Source organism: Genypterus blacodes, unplaced genomic scaffold (genome assembly GCF_046128005.1).
Source record: "Genypterus blacodes isolate CSIRO-AG114 ecotype Tasmania unplaced genomic scaffold, CSIRO-AGI_Gbla_v1 ptg000059l_1, whole genome shotgun sequence".
NCBI lineage: Eukaryota > Metazoa > Chordata > Actinopteri > Ophidiiformes > Ophidiidae > Genypterus > Genypterus blacodes.
In genome coordinates, this window is record NW_027466871.1 from 474,835 (window position 1) to 493,427 (window position 18,593).

At 44.9% G+C, this 18,593-nt stretch overlaps 3 protein-coding genes across 6 annotated transcripts; 1 reads left to right on the plus strand and 2 right to left on the minus strand.

The window, feature by feature from the left end:
- Nucleotides 1–293: 293 nt before the first annotated feature.
- On the minus strand, nt 294–9,685 carry l3mbtl1b (L3MBTL histone methyl-lysine binding protein 1b). 3 transcript variants are annotated; one of them, XM_076153870.1, is made up of 22 exons: nt 9,609–9,685; nt 8,076–8,212; nt 7,769–7,958; nt 7,413–7,626; nt 7,200–7,329; nt 6,983–7,034; nt 6,523–6,617; nt 6,312–6,416; nt 6,051–6,186; nt 5,830–5,921; nt 5,580–5,731; nt 4,625–4,701; nt 4,298–4,383; nt 4,018–4,128; nt 3,795–3,909; nt 3,445–3,544; nt 2,753–2,947; nt 2,496–2,597; nt 2,349–2,407; nt 2,032–2,204; nt 1,808–1,870; nt 294–1,598 (listed from the first exon to the last, which is right to left on the minus strand). In XM_076153870.1, exons 2-22 carry the CDS (start codon nt 8,184–8,186, stop codon nt 1,470–1,472), a joined length of 2,487 nt encoding a protein of 828 aa, XP_076009985.1. In that variant the 5' UTR covers nt 8,187–8,212; nt 9,609–9,685; the 3' UTR covers nt 294–1,469. The 3 variants fall into 3 exon arrangements, with proteins under 3 accessions (XP_076009985.1, XP_076009983.1, XP_076009984.1); XM_076153868.1 differs by having other exon boundaries at nt 2,343–2,407; XM_076153869.1 differs by lacking the exon at nt 9,609–9,685 and adding an exon at nt 9,474–9,608 and having other exon boundaries at nt 2,343–2,407.
- Nucleotides 9,686–10,752: 1,067 nt separating this feature from the next.
- Nucleotides 10,753–12,832, plus strand: LOC143003287 (putative transmembrane protein 244). 2 transcript variants are annotated; one of them, XM_076153873.1, is made up of 7 exons: nt 10,770–10,861; nt 11,085–11,206; nt 11,381–11,466; nt 11,906–11,979; nt 12,067–12,192; nt 12,281–12,325; nt 12,477–12,832. In XM_076153873.1, exons 3-7 carry the CDS (start codon nt 11,435–11,437, stop codon nt 12,569–12,571), a joined length of 372 nt encoding a protein of 123 aa, XP_076009988.1. In that variant the 5' UTR covers nt 10,770–10,861; nt 11,085–11,206; nt 11,381–11,434; the 3' UTR covers nt 12,572–12,832. The 2 variants fall into 2 exon arrangements, with proteins under 2 accessions (XP_076009987.1, XP_076009988.1); XM_076153872.1 differs by lacking the exon at nt 11,085–11,206 and having other exon boundaries at nt 10,753–10,861.
- Nucleotides 12,833–12,911: 79 nt separating this feature from the next.
- Nucleotides 12,912–16,194, minus strand: sgk2b (serum/glucocorticoid regulated kinase 2b). Its single transcript, XM_076153871.1, has 12 exons — nt 15,891–16,194; nt 15,454–15,529; nt 15,288–15,360; nt 15,163–15,188; nt 14,744–14,801; nt 14,585–14,668; nt 14,370–14,501; nt 14,152–14,264; nt 13,810–14,029; nt 13,518–13,673; nt 13,350–13,439; nt 12,912–13,262 (listed from the first exon to the last, which is right to left on the minus strand). Exons 1-12 carry the CDS (start codon nt 15,958–15,960, stop codon nt 13,122–13,124), a joined length of 1,239 nt encoding a protein of 412 aa, XP_076009986.1. The 5' UTR covers nt 15,961–16,194; the 3' UTR covers nt 12,912–13,121.
- Between the last annotated feature and the right edge of the window lie 2,399 nt (nt 16,195–18,593).

The window sequence follows — 18,593 nt, forward strand, 5'->3', positions numbered from 1 at the left end:
ATACCCTATTTATCAGTATTTGGTTTAGTGTACATTCTAGAACAATTGTTGGTTTTACTGTGAACCTATCTTGTGTTTTCTTTTAAATATTTCCCCATATTTTTGGTCTGATGACATTTAGATCACAGTGTGTTCTTCATGCACAAAGAATTTACATTATCTGGACTTATTTTCTACATTAATGGTTACTGTGTGTGTGTGTGTGTGTGTTTGTGTGTGTTTGTGTGTGTGTGACAAAGAGAACACATGTGGTTACATCACCGGGGCATGTCAGGACATCAGGCTGTGTGCACGTCATTTATTTCACCCATTCACACGTCGTTCTTTTAAACAAGAGTCCAAACAGCGAACCATTACCCCTTAAATTAGAATACATAAATAAAAGCTGTTTGCATATTAACAGTTGCTGATGTGCACATTACATCTTGCTCCAGTACAGGCTGATTTATAGTGACAGACAATGTTTTGTAGTATATCCCGACAACTTTAAGAACAGTTCCTGCATTTTAAGTTCACAGTCGCAACGCATGTGACTGCAGACAGGCGTCAATCTTTTGCATAAACAAGCAGGAATACAGTCTGTAAGGGACACACACCTTCCTCCTGCAGCTGGAAACTATTTACACAGTGGATGCATTAGATTAGTTGCAACCGACAAGCTTAAGAATTACTGAAAAGATATGAATCCAAACAGCTTGAAGCTGTTTTTAAACATTCAAAGTTTATGTCATTCCTGACAAAAGCAAATACAGAGAGAGGAAGTAGCCCTTAGCCCTGCCTGTCCAAAAAAAACAATCAATCCGTCACCTGACCAGAGGAGTGACGCACACTCGCACACGGGTGGAAATTACATCCTCATTTCTCTCACACACTTTGTCACATATGCACACGTTTACAAACACACACAAAGTTTTCGCCCTCCCCCTCCTTTCAGTCCCACCAGTCTGGAGTCTCTGGCCTTGGGCAGGTTAGCCCACTTTCTCCACCTAGAGGAGAAACGATGAACTACATAGTGCTTCTGCTCCGGTTGAGTTTGACCAACTTCTCAACATTCGATTGTATTTTGCAGCTATTTAAAAAAAAAAAAAAAACTCCTTTGTAGCGAGTAAAAGCAACAACACACTTTGTTCCATCTGCTCTGACACGAAGCACCATTCCATTAGAATTCAAATAAAAAGGGAAACGCAACACAAATACCCAATAGTGGCACTGAATCTGTTTCATAAACTGTACAATTTTACAAACCTTGAAGGGGCCTTCAGGTATTTTCTTAATGATTCAGTAAACAAACACAATAGAGTCTTCTGGGTCTGCAAAGTTCTCCCTCAGGTTGCCGTGAGCCGCCCATCATGGAGAGAGAGAGAGAGAGAGAGGCGCAGGGGAGGAACAACCCGTGGACTGTAGAGGCCCTTAAGCCTGCTCCGGCTGCGTTTGTGACGAGGTCTCCCGTTTCCGTGGAGTCGGGGTCTTTATTCTTCGTCGGCGTTCTTCAGCATCAAGATGGAGTTGTAGATCTTGAGGGCGGGGCCCAATTTGATGGACAGGATCTTCACGATGTCTGCTTGGGTGAGGAGCAGGAAGGCTTCACCGTCTATTTGCTGCAGAGGAAACAGTTGAGGTGGCTTGTAATCAATAGATCTTCAGAAAACTAAAACTGCCTTCAATAACAATGACTTAATATTCTCCCATTTTGAACAATTAATACAGGTTGAAGTGGTTTGATCCTGATCATAGCTCCAATTTGAAACGATGGCAGGAATGTTAGTCGTCTTTCTCACTGAGTTGCGTTTGTGAATGAAGCTCTTACCTCTGTTCTAAATGTAGTAGCGTGTTCTTTACATCCTGGAAGTCCTTTCACAAAACCGGCCACCTGACCAACAGAGACAAGCAGCACGTTTAACCGAAGCGTCTACAAACCACAGAAGCTCCACTCACGGGCAGCTGCAGATCCATACATGTCGGGTATTGTGAATGAGTGCGTTTAGCATTCATGTCTCGCGAGCGCCGGGCGCGTGTGTGAGCGTGTCTGACCTCCTCAAAGCTCCAAGTGGCCACTCTCTTGGCGCTCAGCCCCAGGACCTCAGGCAGCAGCTGGCAGTGTTTGTCCCAGCAGAGAGCCACCCGGTGGGGGGGAGAGGCGGAGATGCCTGGAGAGAACACAGACTCGTGCAGGGCCTGCTGGAGGGAGATGGCTTCAGGAGAGGCTGCAGGGGGAGAAGGAGAGGGGAGACGACTCAGTGAGGGCCAGGTGCTGTTGAGGTGCTGTTGTAGATTTGGGTTGAGGTAGTCAGCAGTACACAACGCTCACTCTCATCCCATTTCACACACACAGTCACAAGCACCTTTACCGTCACCAATCTCCTCTTTGACGTAGTGCATCTTCAGGTACTTGGGGACCGGAGCCGTTCTGCAGGAAACAGCAGAGTGTGAGTTACAAGTTTACATGAGAGACGTCATGAACTTCACACAGGCAGCTTGCTGTGACTCAATCCTACCGTTTTGGCCTGTTTCCATTGTGACTCTGCTCACTGGCTCCACCCGGTGGCTCAGGTTGGATGATGCGCACTGTTCGCTCAGCTTCCACCACCACAGGTTTCCTAGCAACACAGACAGTCCACTGTTATGTGCTGACCGAAAGACAGGGTTGCATATCGAAACACAGACAGGACATGGTTGCGTTCACGGCGAGCTTGTGGTGTGTGTGTGTGTGTGTGTGTTTGTAGCATCATAGCATTGTGACTGGTAAGCACACCTGTTCTGGGAATCCTCGGCTCCTTCCAGCTGCTCTGGTGGAGCGGAGGTCTGCGTCAAAGTGTTTGTGGGAGGATCAGGGCGTCGCCCCCGGGGGTGAGGGCCACTGAGGGTCAGAGGTCGCTCTCCACTGAGACGGTCTGGCAGCAAACCTTCCTTGTTCAGATTGATCTCCGAGTAGGGACAGCTCACCTGACTGCACACACAAAGCCACAACAAACTCAGTTCATTAAAGTGTGAATGAGACTTTGACTCCTCATGTTCAGTAATGCAACAGTTAAGGACAAAGGAGAAGAAAAACCTGCTAAAATCACATTAAAAGCCACAAACCTCCCACACACAAGCAGCACATAGAGTATAGACTGCCAGCAGCCCACACAAGTGAAAATGATATGTAAGAAGAGTCAGAGGGGCGCTTCTGCCACAAAACATCCAGAACAGAACATGAGACTGGAATGATCTGCATAATGTCAACATACTGTAGGAGCAACACCGCTAAAGACTTTAAGAAATAAGTAATCTGTGAAAATAATAAATTAAAGATTACAAGCTCTTACAAAATAAGAGCGGTGAAGATAATTGAAACAAAACAGGATGCAGAATATGAAGCCTGTGAGCTAAAAGTATTACATTTACATTTACAGAGGCGAAACAAACGCAGGGAAAGAAAAGTTTGTTTTTTTTGCTACTGACGTGTAGTGTGTCCCATAGCGCGGCCCTCGGATGTGACCGATCCCATTGCATCCTGGGGTAGGACAACCTTGACCTGGGGGGCTCACGATATCGCTGGAGCCTGAAACACACACACACACACACAGGGAGGGAAGGAGGGAGAGAGTGAGAAGGAGTGTTAGTGCAACAGCAGGACCATTTCCATTTTTAGTTTCTTGTAGATTCCTCCCACCATCATGCCCTGAAGATGAAGGCTGAGACACACTTTGCTGGGTCGTCCGCTGCAATAAATATGTCGGGTCCCTGGCCTGACTGACCTCACCAACTACTAAGCCAGAGTGAAAAGTGTGAGTGCAGTAAATGAGTCTCACTGTTTGGATGCTGTAGCGAGTGTCCTGTCTTCTGACACCAGCCCACAGGGTGCAGGTCGGGGCAGTCAGTCTCCACCCAGTAGTCGTACTCGGAGCTCCAGCCGTCAAAATGGATCTAAAGCAGGAGAAGAAGGAGAAACCAGTCGCTTAGACACGAGCTGAGCACACACACAAACACAAACACACAAGGCAAAGCTCATTCCAAAGAGGGGACATGTTGTGCCTTCAGTCTGTGGTCTTCTGTGTCCACTACGGTTGAAACACGGATGAGCATGGGGTTCCTCTTATCCACCGCTTCTAACTTCATCCCCAACTGGAAGCCATGTAGAGGTCTCTGCAATAACACAGCATGGAGACACACATCATACAGCTGGAACACACAGGGTACTCTGCTGTGTGTGTGTGTGTGTGTGTGTGTGTGTGTGTGTGTGTGTGTGTGTGTGTGTGTGTGTGTGTGTGTGTGTGTGTGTGTGTGTGTGTGTGTGTGTGTGTGTGTGTGGTACCGGTTTGAAAGCCCGGGCGGGGGCTGCCTGTGTCCCCGTCTCTTCCATGTATTTCTCCCATGAGAAACTCTTTGGTTGTTTATATTCTGGGGGGGAGAAAAAGCGGTCAGTCTACACACACACACACACACACACACACACACCATTTGTTTTAGAAATGAACTATAATTAAAAGAGTCCCTATTGAACAGATATCAGTGCAGCAAAAAGGTGTTTCTCAGCTTCATCAGAGGAAACAGGGAGTCCTCATCTCTGATCAGGATGTGAACCATGATCAATAAGCTTCATCATCATCATCATCATCACACCTGGTGCTTTGCCTCTTACCAGCTGGAGTGGTGAGTGTCCTCTCCGAGTCTTCACAGTATCCCACAGGATGAATGTACGGACTACTGGCGTCGCACCTTCAAACAAAAATAAACATTCAAGTATTACGTTTCAAATTGTCCCCCTTCGCCCAAAACGTTCGTTTGGAAACACGTGAAGTGTGTATTTACGTCTGAAATTACTTCATGTTAATGTTCTAGCTTACTGAATTTTTCCACATTTTTTTTTAAAAGCCTACAAAAGATTCCATTCATTTCCCTTCACCTAACACCACACCAGCACACACACTCTGCCATTCTCTTTCTCTGGAGAAGCTTTATATAATCTGTTTTCTTCCATCTGAATATCTTTAAATATTGTGCTCTTTTATCAGATGTGTTGTTTCCGAATCGCGCCAGAAATGTGAGGATTCTTCTTGTCGGACTCCCCGGCACAGTCTGGCTAGATAGCTGTCGGAAGAGAAAGACGGGGGAGTCAGATTGTGCCGGGGGGTCGGATTTCGGCACGACGGTGCTGCTGCTGCTGCTCGCCATGTTCAAGATCCAGCTTCTTCTCTGTATCTGATGTACGTTATCCTTGCTCCGATGTTTTCCACACACATGTACACTGTTAAACATCTGGGTAGAATACTGGTTAAGGGTCCACGAGGCTGTGAGGTCTCTCATAGACGCTTAACCCCGTTAGTGAAACCAGGTCTCCAGCTTTACATGGGGAATAAGTGATGTCAGATATTCCAAGTTTCATTATTCTTGGCTCCGACACACAGAAATCCTCCTGCACACACACACACACACACACACACACACACACACACACACACACACACACACACACACACACACACACACACACACACACACACACACACACACACACACACACACACACACACACACACACACACACACACACACACACACACACACACACACACACACACACACAGGGCTCTCACCAGTAATCATACGTGTCATCCCAGTTGTCAAAATGAATGAGCAATCGGTTGTCGACGACGGCGGCGATGGTTGCCACGCAGACCAAAGGTGGGTTCTTCCTGTCGACCGCCTCCAGCTTCATCCCCGCTCTGAAGCCAGACGGAGTGACTGACTGGAAGTGAAAACAAAGACACGTTCAGCCTGGGAAGAGACGGCGCCAGAGCCACCTGAGTCCCTCAAAGACAGGAAACCTTCACACTTCATACTCACTGTGTTCAGGCTCTTAAAAAGGTGTTTGGGGGCGAGCTGACCTCTGCAGTTCTTCACGTACATGCTCCAGTTAAACTCCCCTTCCTTACACCCTGAAGGCAAAACAAACACTTAGGAGGGTTGCAACCTCTCTGTAAGCACAATTTCCAGATCCAGGTTATATATTACATCACAGACAGAAGGTGTGTGTGTGTGTAGAGTGTGTGTGTGTGTGGGATTACCTTTAGGCAACAGCAACTTATGTCCATTCTTCTCACACCAGCCAGCTGGCTTCATATCCCAGGAGTCGGCATTGGCCCAGAAGTCGTAGCATTCTGTGTATCCGTCGAAGTGGAGCCTCACCCTGTAGCCTTGGATCTGACAGGAAGAACGACAGGGGGTATGTGTGATCCTGAACTATACACACACACACACACACACACACACACACACACAGAATAAATATACAGCACACAAGGTATTTCCCTGTGCCTGAGCCTTACCTCTGCCACGGTGAGCACACAGAAGAGGGAGGGATGACACGGGTCCAGCCCCTCCAGCTTCATTCCCACCTTAAAGCTGTTCCTGCTCTGTGGGAGCGACTGGTGCTGCGAGGAGAAACATCAATAAGAAACATCCATTACATCTCTGAGCCTAATAAAGACGATGATAGGTCACAATAGAATCTGGTGGGTGTTTAAAGCAAATAAATACCTCCTTAAAGAGTTTAACAGGCGCAGCCACGGCCCGCTCCTCCTCCAGGTAAGCAGGCCAGCTCCATGTGCGCTTCTTATTGACTGGAGCAGGGACTGAGGAGAGGGGGGAGGGGGGGCATAGAGAGCATCAGACACAAGCCATTAATGAGCAGACTATAGTAGATACATATATAGACTCAAATCAACTCTTCTTCTTTTTCTTGACCTTTTATATACCAAGAAAGGAAAAGTAGGACTCTCTCAATTAAAGCTTGTGTTTGAGAAAGAAAGTGTGCGAGGCTACTTTCATTCCTCAGCAGAGGAGCAGCGCACCAATTAACATTTTTCAGACTGAATTTGAGACGTTGCGTTCAAGTCAACTTCAGGACTTGGATTTAACCGTTTCTTCAGTTTTTTTAAGACCCTGGCATCGGTTTAGCGCTCCTCCCTCTCCGTACAGTGGCAGGATTGGAACGTACCCAGTCTGGCAATTTTGGCACCTCTCCTCCCTTTGGCAGCTTTGGCCTTTTCCTTCAAATGGTAGAATAAAAAGAACACGTTAATAATCATGGCTATGCAGTTAGTACTTTGTTCTGGTGCCTTGTTTGCGTGTTTTCCCCATTGAAGAGGTAGAGAGCGATGACACAGAAGAAGATTCAAAAGAGGACAGATGTGGATGTACTGTATGCTCTTCACCTCTTGTTCTTCTTGATTGTCTTCCTCTTCATCACCAGAATCCATGAAGATCTTCCTCTTTTTGCGCACACGTTTGCCCAGCCTCTCTCCTTCCACTGCCTGACTCTCCCTTGCTTCCCCTGGAGACGATCTGGAGAAGGAATTTGGGTCATAATACGTCAATACACCACAATAATGTGAACGGTGCTGAGTGAACATGAGGTGGGACTTTACCTGCCGCTGGAGGGCTGGGCACAAATGGAGCTGCAGAACTTTCCCTGAAGGAGCGCATCACGGGCAACATGAGTGCCACAGGCTCTGCACCTGGACATTTCCCCGTTTGGGCCCATTTCTGCACCGCAGCCAACTTCAACGCTCGGACCAACCTCCACACTGGGCCCCTCCGTACTGGGGCCCTCCTCTAAGGACAGAAGCACAGGACCTGGGGCTACAGGAAGGAGGAGAGGGACAGGGTAAGAATGAGGCGGCTCACTGTACTTACTGTACAAGGAGTGACAGAGAAGCAAACACTGCGACATGTTTAACATAATGATGTTGGAAGGATTAAAAGTGTGCTATCATTGTTTTACCCTGAGACGACCCTGGTTGACTCTGATTGGCTGGAGCAGTGGCTCTGCCAGACCCTGGTTGGGCTTCTGGTGGGGGGGTTGGACTGTGAGAGGTTGCTGGGTCCAATGTCCCACGTTTAGGCTCTGCCTCCTGCCCTTTGACTTCCAGGTCTGTTACTATCTCCAGAGTTCCAAACTCTGTCATGCGGAACTGAGAGAGGCACAACATACAAGAACTTAAGACTTGTTTATATCCACTTAGAGATACAGTATGTACACAAATATTGACAGGATGAGGGATGACGACTGAAGCTGGTCTGCATCGTACCCTGATGTCACTGCCTGGTAGTGTGGCAATACCATCCTTCCAGTCCAAAGCACCCATCATGTCAAACTCAGCTCCCTGGGAATTCCCATCGCTGGGTGGAGTATCAGTCATTCCTACCTCTCTAATATCCACAACACCTGCAGGGACAACCACCACACAAAGGACAATTCCAGATGTTCAAACCCAGGCAAAGCAGCAGTCTTCAAACTCACCAAGCTCATTTAAATCGATCCATTATCACATATCCCCTTTGTGTTGTCCGCGCATGCTTTGACGCAAACTGATCCAAAGTGCATCATGCAATTTGTACCCGCACTGGTAATCAGCGTTGCGCTACATCGCCGCTAGATGGCGACTGTGCGCTGGCTTTCGGGTACACCATGCACTTCGATTTCAGACAAAACAGTCAATAATAATATTGTTTTGCAGGTCAAGTAGCGGCGGAACGCGAGTACAAACGGTCCCATTTGGGTGAACCATCATCAAGATCAGTGACAAACACGGCGGAAGATGCGCCAACTTTAAATTAAGCACACAACTTCATATTTTCCTTGTTTTAACAGTATCTCATAAAATCGGCTGTTTGCCCGGTTATGAACAATTGCGAGGTTAAGTTGTATATCGGTGTCAAGGAGAACACTGTTTTCTGCATTGACTGGGCAAACTTAAAAGCATTTTAATCCGACTAAGATTACGATATAACATTTTTGTCTTGACGCATGTTCAACACTGAAATAAGGACTATTGTAGATTTGCACGGCGGCCATAACCATATGAAAAGTAAACAACACCCCCCGCTGCTGGGCCGCTGTTAGGTTAGACTTTGCAATTCATACCTCAATTTTATTCTGTCCATAAATAAAGTGTATGGAAGAGCGCCCATGATTAGCATTCGTCTTATACAAAATGGCGGAGCATAAGAAGAGGCCACCAACACGTTTAAACTATGTAAATTACTCAAGTTACCAATTTAAACAAATAGCGCAGAGCCGCTACGCATCGAACAGAAGCAAACGCTTGCTGTGTAATTTCCTGACTCAGTGTTTTCCTTCACTCTGGACATTTTCTTTACTTTCCCCTTGTCACGGAATGTCAGCCCAGGTTGCTAGCTTAGCGCTGGCACGAAGCTAACACTCGGCTAGCTCTCGCCCGTCTGCCAGAACAGACGAATGCTACACGGTTAGCATAGCATTGTGACTGGATGCAGCCAGCTAAGGACAATCTGTAATAAATAAGTTTCCCGGTTAATAACAATAGGAAAACGCATTTTGTGCAACGCTAATATTTCGCACAGCTTCATGCACACACGCAATAACGCAGCATTACAGTTCCGAGCTTCAACATTGTTGCTTGATTATTTTCTTCAATAGAAACTTGAAAAAAACGATTTATTCTCACCGTTTTGAATCAGAGTAGATGGGATGAGAAGTCACGCGCCACCGCAAAATAAACACCGGTTTCGCAAAATTCGTCACTGTTAACGGCAATAAATGAGTATTAACGTCGGTTTTGTTTGTAAATTGTGGAACTCACCTCGTTTGTGTTTTAACTCTTATTTAGAGCTTGTTTAGAGGGGATGCGCATGCGTGAGAGATGCGCTGCCTGACAACTTTGGATCTCGGAAAAGTTCAGTTTACAATCGCTGGTCGATACAAACCATGACACACAGCGAACACACCCAGAACTCATATAAGACCTAACGCAGCACCTACATGGCGGATTTAATTTCACATTTATTTTCCGTTAAATAGTAGTTATCTTGAAAAAATTATACGCAGAACATATCTGAAACGCAGAGAACGGAGTTTTCATTGAAGTAAAGCGTTTGGTTCGTCTTTTTAGTAAACAGTGAGTGGAGCGCCGTGGCTTCCCTCATATACTCACCCAGCGGTGGATTCCTCTACGTGAAGCCGAGCACAGGGTGAAGTCTGCCGGTGATCACAGAGACTAAACACTCGGTCCGGCGAAAACACCTGAAATGAAGCCAGAATGACCTGGAGACAATGCTGCACCGTAACATTCCCTCTAATAATGTGTATGTGCGTGCGAGTGTTTCGATTGAATACACTTAACACAACGCGCCAATCAACAATAATACCCTTCCGAACCACATTTTCAATCTATATTCCTTCACATTTCACTTGTTTAACACATTTTGGCCGTGACATGAAGTACATTACAGCTAGTGGGCTTCATATTTTATTCTAGTGTTCATCTCCCCATTGCAGATAGTGACCAGTCTTCTCGTTGTTCAGTTGTGTTGCTAAAATATACGTTTAATTATTAATAAAGAGTTGCTATACGGTTCTTCTGCCATATATGGTGACTTGTGATTGGTTCCGAACCCAAGGATGCTCAATCAAACGTGTCTCGTATCCTACAGTTGGCTGCTAGGCGTGTATATCCTCCATATTGGGACGGCAGCTTTCCCGTGAACAGATAAAGCTACACAGGCGAAATGCTCTGTAGTTGTAATATTGCAGGAGAGAGATGCAAAACATACTCAAACAAACACAAACGGAGTACTTGAGCTGCTTTCTAATGCGTTGAAAATGTGTTTATTCTAGCGAACAAGCCGCAGTGATGATAATAATAATAAGGGGTGAAATGAGTTCACGGAGGTTGTAAAATCAGCACTTGTGTGTGTTTCCCACACTTGCCGCTAGATGGCAGAAGAATCCTAGACGAGGGATTAACAGGCAGTCCGCAGCAGCCACATTATTTAGCAATATAACCGTCAAACAAACCATCAGATGGCATTCAAGGGCAAAGCGGTCGATTCGAAGGTAAGAGGACCACCGATGTGTCACAGGTTTCACCCGACACCTGTCTGCTTGATTTGGCGTCTACAAACTGACCGCCTGTCAATTGCGGATCGGCTGTTGCAAAGTCATGTGCGTCGAGATAATGGAAGTAATATGACGTCGATGTGAGGGACTGTGTCGAGGACAATGTATGTTAAACTACACACAATGTTACACGGGTGATCATAATATAAGCTGTATGCAGTAGGTCGGGGTTTTGCTGCAGACAGAGGCGATGTGTGCGTGCTCACCTACACAACACAGCACAGCACACCTCCCACGCTCTATAGGCTCACAGCTATATGGGTAGGACCGCATCAGCTGCAGGTTGGTAGTTATGTTGCAATTCGGGGAAAATAAGCCGACAAGAAAAACCCGATGTTTTTGTGAATCTCTCTCTCTCTCTCTCTCTCTCTCTCTCTCTCTCTCTCTCTCTCTCTCTCTCTCTCTCTCTCTCTCTCTCTCTCTCTCTCTCTCCCCCTCTCTCTCTCTCTCTCTCAGACCGTGCTCATCAATCTGCTGCTTTGTCTGCTCATATTCTACTCCCTCTTCTACATGATTGGAAGTGTGTGTTTTGGTGCTTTCAAGTAAGAATCCCTCACACACACTTTTGCTTTTGTTCTCTCCAAAGCATCACCGTCACCATCCTCTCCTCCTTTTATGAATGTCATATTTGTGTTTGTTGTTGTTTTATTATTTTAGACTTTCTTCTGCACCTTGCACTGGTCACACACTGGTCAAAGGTTGCCGATGATGATGATGCTTATAATGATACTGCTGCTGCAAATGATGATGATAATGATGATGAGCTTAATAGCAGTGCCTGTATTTGCAATCTAACAACTTTAAAGATAAACTCTCTTTCATGCAGTTCTACCATCATTTTGTCCAGCTGTGTAACCGTGACCCCACTTCCCTGATGACAAGATCGTATAGAAACTTTATTTTATTTCCATCCTGATGCTGCTGCTCAACACTGATGCGTTTACGTTCTCTTTTGATATATAACCCATGTCACACATTCAGGTTGGATCACTTTGATGGACTGATCCCATTTGACTTCAAGACTGAGCCCACTGAATCCAACTCTAAGTATTTGGGTAGGCGCACTTACAGCCACGCAAGCACCATGATCAGCAATGGGGCATGAACTTTTTCCCACTCCTGCATTTTGTGATACCCCTCAGTAAACCTTCTGTCCTTGGAGCTCACCTACTTCTGCAGCGGCCTGCTGTTTGCAGCAGTGGTGAAGAGGCAGGTCTGGGACTATGCACTTACTGTCACCCTTCTACATGTGCTTCTCACCAGCTTAGGTGAGAACAAATATAACACACATACACAGGAATATCACAGCCAATTGATGTGTTTGATCAGACTTGTGATGATCTAATCATGTTGCAGTGATGTTGGAGTTTCCCACAGTTTGGCAATGGTGGCTGGCATTAGGTAGGAAAAACATTCCCGTCTGCAATGATGGATTAAATTAAGTCCATATTCATTTGAATTTGAATTTTAAAAAATTGTGCTTGTTCCATTTGAATTTTAAAAAATTGTGCTTGTTCCATTTGAATTTTTAAAAATTGTGCTTGTTCCATAGGCAGCGGCTTGTTTCTGATGATCTGCAATGGTCAGCTGATAGCTTACTTCGCCTGCCAGGCTGACCAGAGTTACGCTTCCTTCAGCATCTACTAACAAAAGGAAATTCACTGAATGTAGAAAGTGAACAAAGCTGTTTATTTGCACAGTCTCAGAGCTGATGGACATTGTTTTTGAGACAAAAACTTGAACACAGTGTGAAACAGGTTTTCTCCTCGTCACACGAAGCTAAGTGGAATTTGTGCATTGCGTTGCACCAAGAGAGAGACTGTGAGAGACACCCTGCTGTTCATGCTGCAGATGCCACAAGAGGTTTGTCCCTTTTTGTGCAGTTCTCATGCAGTTGGCCTATGAACTATGCACATGTTTGTATGATTCGCTTAATGTCTAAATGAATATGTCAAAATGTATAAATAAAGGTATTAAACAATCAAGATACTTCCGATAGTTTATTTTTTAAAGTTAAGCTATTGCGGACATGTGAAATAGTGGCCAGCCTATTCCATTAGTATGATGAAATGTGGTTCAACAGTAGTTTTCCAATAACATGAAGTGGTTAATGTAAAAATACAATATCATTTAATAAGTTATTACGTAAAAAAAAAATTGTGTGTACTGATTATGAAAATGACTCTGCTGCTTTGTCCTATACTGGGCTCATGTAGGAGAATCCTGGGAAGGCCTGGCTGAGCCCGACTCTCTGGCACCTGCCATTCGTGTCCAGAGAGGCAGGGACTGGCAGTAGCGTGAACTCGGGGTCAATGTAGCGGACATCATAGGGGCTAGTCTGTGAGGAGAGAGGAAAAAAAACTGACTCAAACTCATGTATGCCGTAAATGTAAAAACAACACACTCATCTCTGAATGACTCATACCACTTGGGGGATGAAAGGGGGTGTGACTTTCTTGGCCAGGAGATCGTCCCAGTTGAGCGATGCAAAGAAAGAATGTTCCTGCAGCTCCGCCTGGACACACGAATATGTGAGCCAATTTGTGGTTATGCAAGTGTAAATGTCAACTCAGTTTTGCATGTGCACACTTACCACATCGCGATTGCTCCCCAGGCGTTTGGAGCAGTCCCTCTCCAAGAGGCCTGCTAACAATGAACCAGCATCCTGGGACACCCCACTGCGGAGCATCAGAGGAGCGTGAAGGATCTTCTCAAACATTTCTGCTTTGTTACGGCTGTAAAAAGGAGGCTGAGAAGGAGAACGAGACAAAGGTGGAGAAGATGATGAGAAAGGAGACGCCGCTGATAAGTCTTATATCTGTTCAGAAGCAGTTATTTCTCTTTGTAACGCATACACACACACACACACACACACACACACTCACCAGTCCAAAGAGCATCTCAAAAAGCACTGTGCCCAGGCCCCACCAGTCCACTCCTGGACTGTATGAATGACCTTGGAGCACTTCTGGAGCAAGGTACTCAGGGGTCCCACAAAACGTCTCCATGGTCCCACCTAGGGCCACACCCTCTTTACAGAGCCCAAAGTCAGTCAGCATCACATGACCCTCACTGTTCAGCAAGATGTTCTCTGGCTTGAGGTCTCTAACAAATAGTGGGACACGACAAAATTCTTAGTTGTTTAAGCTGAGTGAACTACTCAGGATTGTGTTGTGCAAATAAACTCAACTTTCTGCAGTGACTTCTCATAATCTGTGCATATATACCTGTAGACGATGTTAAGAGAGTGGAGGTAGCCTAGGGCCAATGCCATTTCTGCAGCATAGAAGGCGGCTCTGGGTTCAGGAAACGACACCTCTCGCTGAAGGTGGTAGAAGAGCTGATAAACAGGGAGACATCATGTATGACAGACGTGGTGGACAGTGGGTGCAAGTAAGTTAAGTCATGGCCATTATTTTAACCCCAACACATGCATTTTTAATACCTCTCCTCCATTAACGTAGTCCAGAACAAAGTAGAGAGTGTTTGGTGTCTGGAAAGAGAAGTGGAGTCCCACCAGGAATGGATGTTGAAGCCCCTTCAGCAGAACACTCCTCTCCACCATCACATGCTTCTGCTACACACACCACAGATAGATAGATGGATAGATAGATAGATAGATAGATAGATAGATAGACTTGACGCATGTCTAAAGACTACCTCTTTTCTGTTGACGATGATTTGTTTCTGTAGGACTTTTACTGCATAATAACTTCCACGTTTTCGATGTCTTGCCAGCAGCACCTACAGCATACAGGAAACCATTTCATGTTTCAGCATCAAACTCAAACACCTCCAACAAAGGAGAGAAATGCCCACCTTTCCAAAGCTCCCTTTGCCGATAACTTTAAGGTAGTCAAAGTCTGATGGTTTCACGCTGGTAGGAGTAACAACAGAAAAAGAGTCAACATTAATTATGAAATGAGTCAGTAGAGTCATTCTAAAATGATGTGAATGATTCTCAGATTTTTTTTTTTAGAAAATACAATGAGCACTAAAATCAGCCAGTCAGTGATCAAATCCTGGAATAAGTTTGAAAACGCATCAACACATAAAAGCATTCCTAACATTTCCTAACTGTACATTTGTACACACACTCCACTTATTTCATATTGATAACAGTTTAATACTGATGAATCATCAGTAAATAGTTTTATAAACTCAAAGGACACCCTCACATACCCTCTATGAGACCTGGCTGATTTTGTACTACAGAATATACAGAAGAAGCAACTTACTGAGGGCCAACTGGGTTCACTGAGTTCTGAGGAGATAAAGACACGGGAACAGACAGGAGGTCAGATTCAGTTTCGCCTTCTGTCAATACTCAGCACAGTCCTTTAAAAACCTCCCATATGCTCACCGGGCTGACTCTCTCTTCCTCTCTTCTCACGCTGCTGCTGCTCTGTGGCTGCAGGATCCTCTGGGTGTCCAGGCTGAAGGAGGTCAACGGCAGCACTCATGAGTTTGGTTGCTTCTGATCAAAAAAATTTAAGGGGAAATTCACCACACTAAGCCAGCTGACTTACTGTTGGCATATCTGCTGATTGGACACCATCTTATGTATGAAGTCAGTGAAGCCAGCCTTCTTTTCCTTTAGCAGAGCTGTGGAGACATGAAGGCATCAAGTTCATCCTTTACATAACACTGGAATCTTGTCCTACATATTTTGTATGAGGTTATGAGTGGTGCTTTTGTTCCATTTAAATTTTTTAAATGGAATAAACACTCTGAATAAACACTATAATAAAATAAAATTGAACTATATTGGGTTCTTATATGCAGTTTAATAGAGTTTATGATCACATCTGGTATTTGTATCTCTTTTTCTACAGTATTCTGAACTATTCTATAAAGTTGCTGTTTACTATATTCTCTCTGTAATATTTTAATAGTATTAGTAGGATTATTAACTGAGGTAACTACTCAAAAGTGTTGAAAGTTTGACATTAACTCGTGGTCTTACCTGAGAAGAATGACATCAGCCTCCTCATTTTGACGTAGCTCAAAGGCCGCGGGGGGTGAGTCACGGTCATCTGGGTGAAGAATGGAAAGTTTGGTCAAAGTGAAAGGAGGAGAGAGGAGGAGAAGGAGTGTGTGAAGTCCTGGAGCCCAGCGGCAGAGTCTCTCCGGTAAGTCCGCTGCACACTCACACACACACCCTCCTCTTAGCTCAGTGACGCGCTCACCCGCCGTGTGGCGTTCAAGTGCTTACGGAAATGTCAAGAATAGTAGGGCGCGTGAAAGCGATCACAAGTGATGTCACGATGCGATGGCATGATTATAAATAATCTCTGGTTCAAAAAAATGTCTTAACAGTTTTTTTTACTTTGAAAATTTATCGAAATTAATGCAGTTATTTGCTCATTTAATTAATCGAAAACTTATTTCTATTGTCTAAGCCAGTGAATAACGATCAAGCTGTGGCTTGAAAAAAACTAATAAAGATAATTAAGAATAAAGTAACAGAATACAAGCATAACATCATATAGTTCGAATAATCGGGAATTTGCAATTTAAAAACGTGGATTGTTAAAAACTAATAAATCAATTAATCAAAATTCCATCTCTCTCTCTCTCTCTCTCTCTCTCTCTCTCTCTCTCTCTCTCTCTCTCTCTCTCTCTCTCTCTCGCTTGGCTAGAGCTCCTGTTAGTAGTCCTTGACCGGGGGTCAGGTCAGCTCTGGTAATGGGACATGCATAGCTACTTGTGTCTGGTGGGGGAGGATGAGGGGTCATGTCATGTAGTTGCCACACACCTGACAAAGACCAAAAGAGTTTTCTGCTTACAATATGTGACAAATTCCTGTAGCATGTCACATTAAACTGTTGCGTCTGCTTGTCCTATATCACCACCTTTCAAGCTATAAATGTGCACCACGTTATCAAGGTGTTATCAAGTTCTGCTCCTCATATTGTAGACTCAAGGTGTTATTATGTAATAAATTAAAATAAATAATGATGAGTAAATAAGTTATTCAAGTCAAATGAGTGAGAGGAAGTACAACAAAATAAAACAAGCCTAAATGTTCACAGGAAATGAAGTTGAGAAAGAGTAACAGATAAATTAGGAGTCTGATCTGGACAAGAGGGTGTGAATCAGGGAAATGGGACATGAGGTGCAGATACTGAAATAACATCAAGTTTGTCCCTGTGTCTCTGGTGTCTAAATTTGGAACAGCCGGGTTCGGGGCAGAGCCAGTACAGAGTGTCTTGGTTACTGTTGCAGAAAGCTGATCCTCAGATGGCGACAGGGGGGTGTTTCCTCTCTGTTACAGCATTAGTGGGGTAGAGAGGAAGCAGAGAACTTTCTGTCCCTTCCCCCTGAGTAACCGGTCTCTGCTGGTCTGACTCCCTGCTCTAGATCTGGAACCTCTAGTCACACCCCATAAGCACGGCAACTAGTCAGTGCTGGTTTTGACTCTCCAGGCATGCAACAGGTGACACCCAATGCAAGTCACACGCCGCCACACTTACACGCCTACAGAGAGGAAATATGGAAGTTCATTGACGACAACAAACCCAGCAAACACAAGGGTCATATTTATAGAGACAATTCATGCTGTGTCCTCCAAACATGAGTTACATTCAATTCACCCACTCGCTCTCAAAATCCATTTTCCTCTCATGAATCCGTTTCTCCCTGCTCTCACATCTTACCTTTCCAATTGTATCTTGCCTGTAAATTGACTGGCATTCATATTTGCTTTGCGCTCCCCCAATATTTCTTGCTGTAATGACCTTGCAAAGAGGAACACATCAACAAGAGAAGAACAACCCCAGGAGAAAGTGAATCCGGCTCTCTCAGGCTCTCTGCATTAGCACCTGGCCTAACAAGAGGACATTTTGAAAATGTGGGCCTACTTCAAACTGTATGTCCGCAGAATGTCATTATATCAACTAAAGCCCCTGGCAACCTCTGGCCTCGATTTCTAATAGCTCTGTTTTCCCTATAGTCTCTCCTATAGTCTCTATAGCCTCTACTCGCCCTCACCTGCCTCTACTTTCTTTATTCCCTTAATCAAGCACCAATCTTCTTGTTGTATTTTCACATTTTTACAACGTGTTTTCAAGCGATTTGAAGATAAAATTGTAACAAAGTGTAGAGAGATTCTGCAGGGTCTGGCAACGCTGGTCTTGGGCCTGAGTTATCACCTAAGATGTAAGAGAATGAGTCAAATTAGAACAACAAATAGGGTGAGTGTACTCACGACTCACGACTCACATATTGACTTAGTAGTTTTCTTCTCAGGTAAGTCTTGCTCACCTTTTTAATTAAAGCACCCACAACACAGGGAACATGTCCTCAGTGAACCTCTGCTCTGACTCCATCTCCTGGTTGCTTGTCACCATACAGCCAGATGGGGTTGTCTTCTAACTGCAGACAGACTTCAGAAGGACATTTTGGATCAAAGCATTATGGTTTTGACAAAGTACATGGGATCAAAACCTCCATTAGAGAACCATTACTGTGGAAAGAGGAAAGTGTTATATCTGCTCACGGAGGTTACACCAGCAATACTCCATCTGTCCTGTAGATGGAAACATCAAACCAGATAAATTGGGAGAGGAGTTTGGCACCTTATGTAAAAAGTCTTACATTTAAAAGAAAGCATATGGCACCAGGGTGCTGTCACGCAGTAGCCCACTCTATCCCACTCTCATCCCTG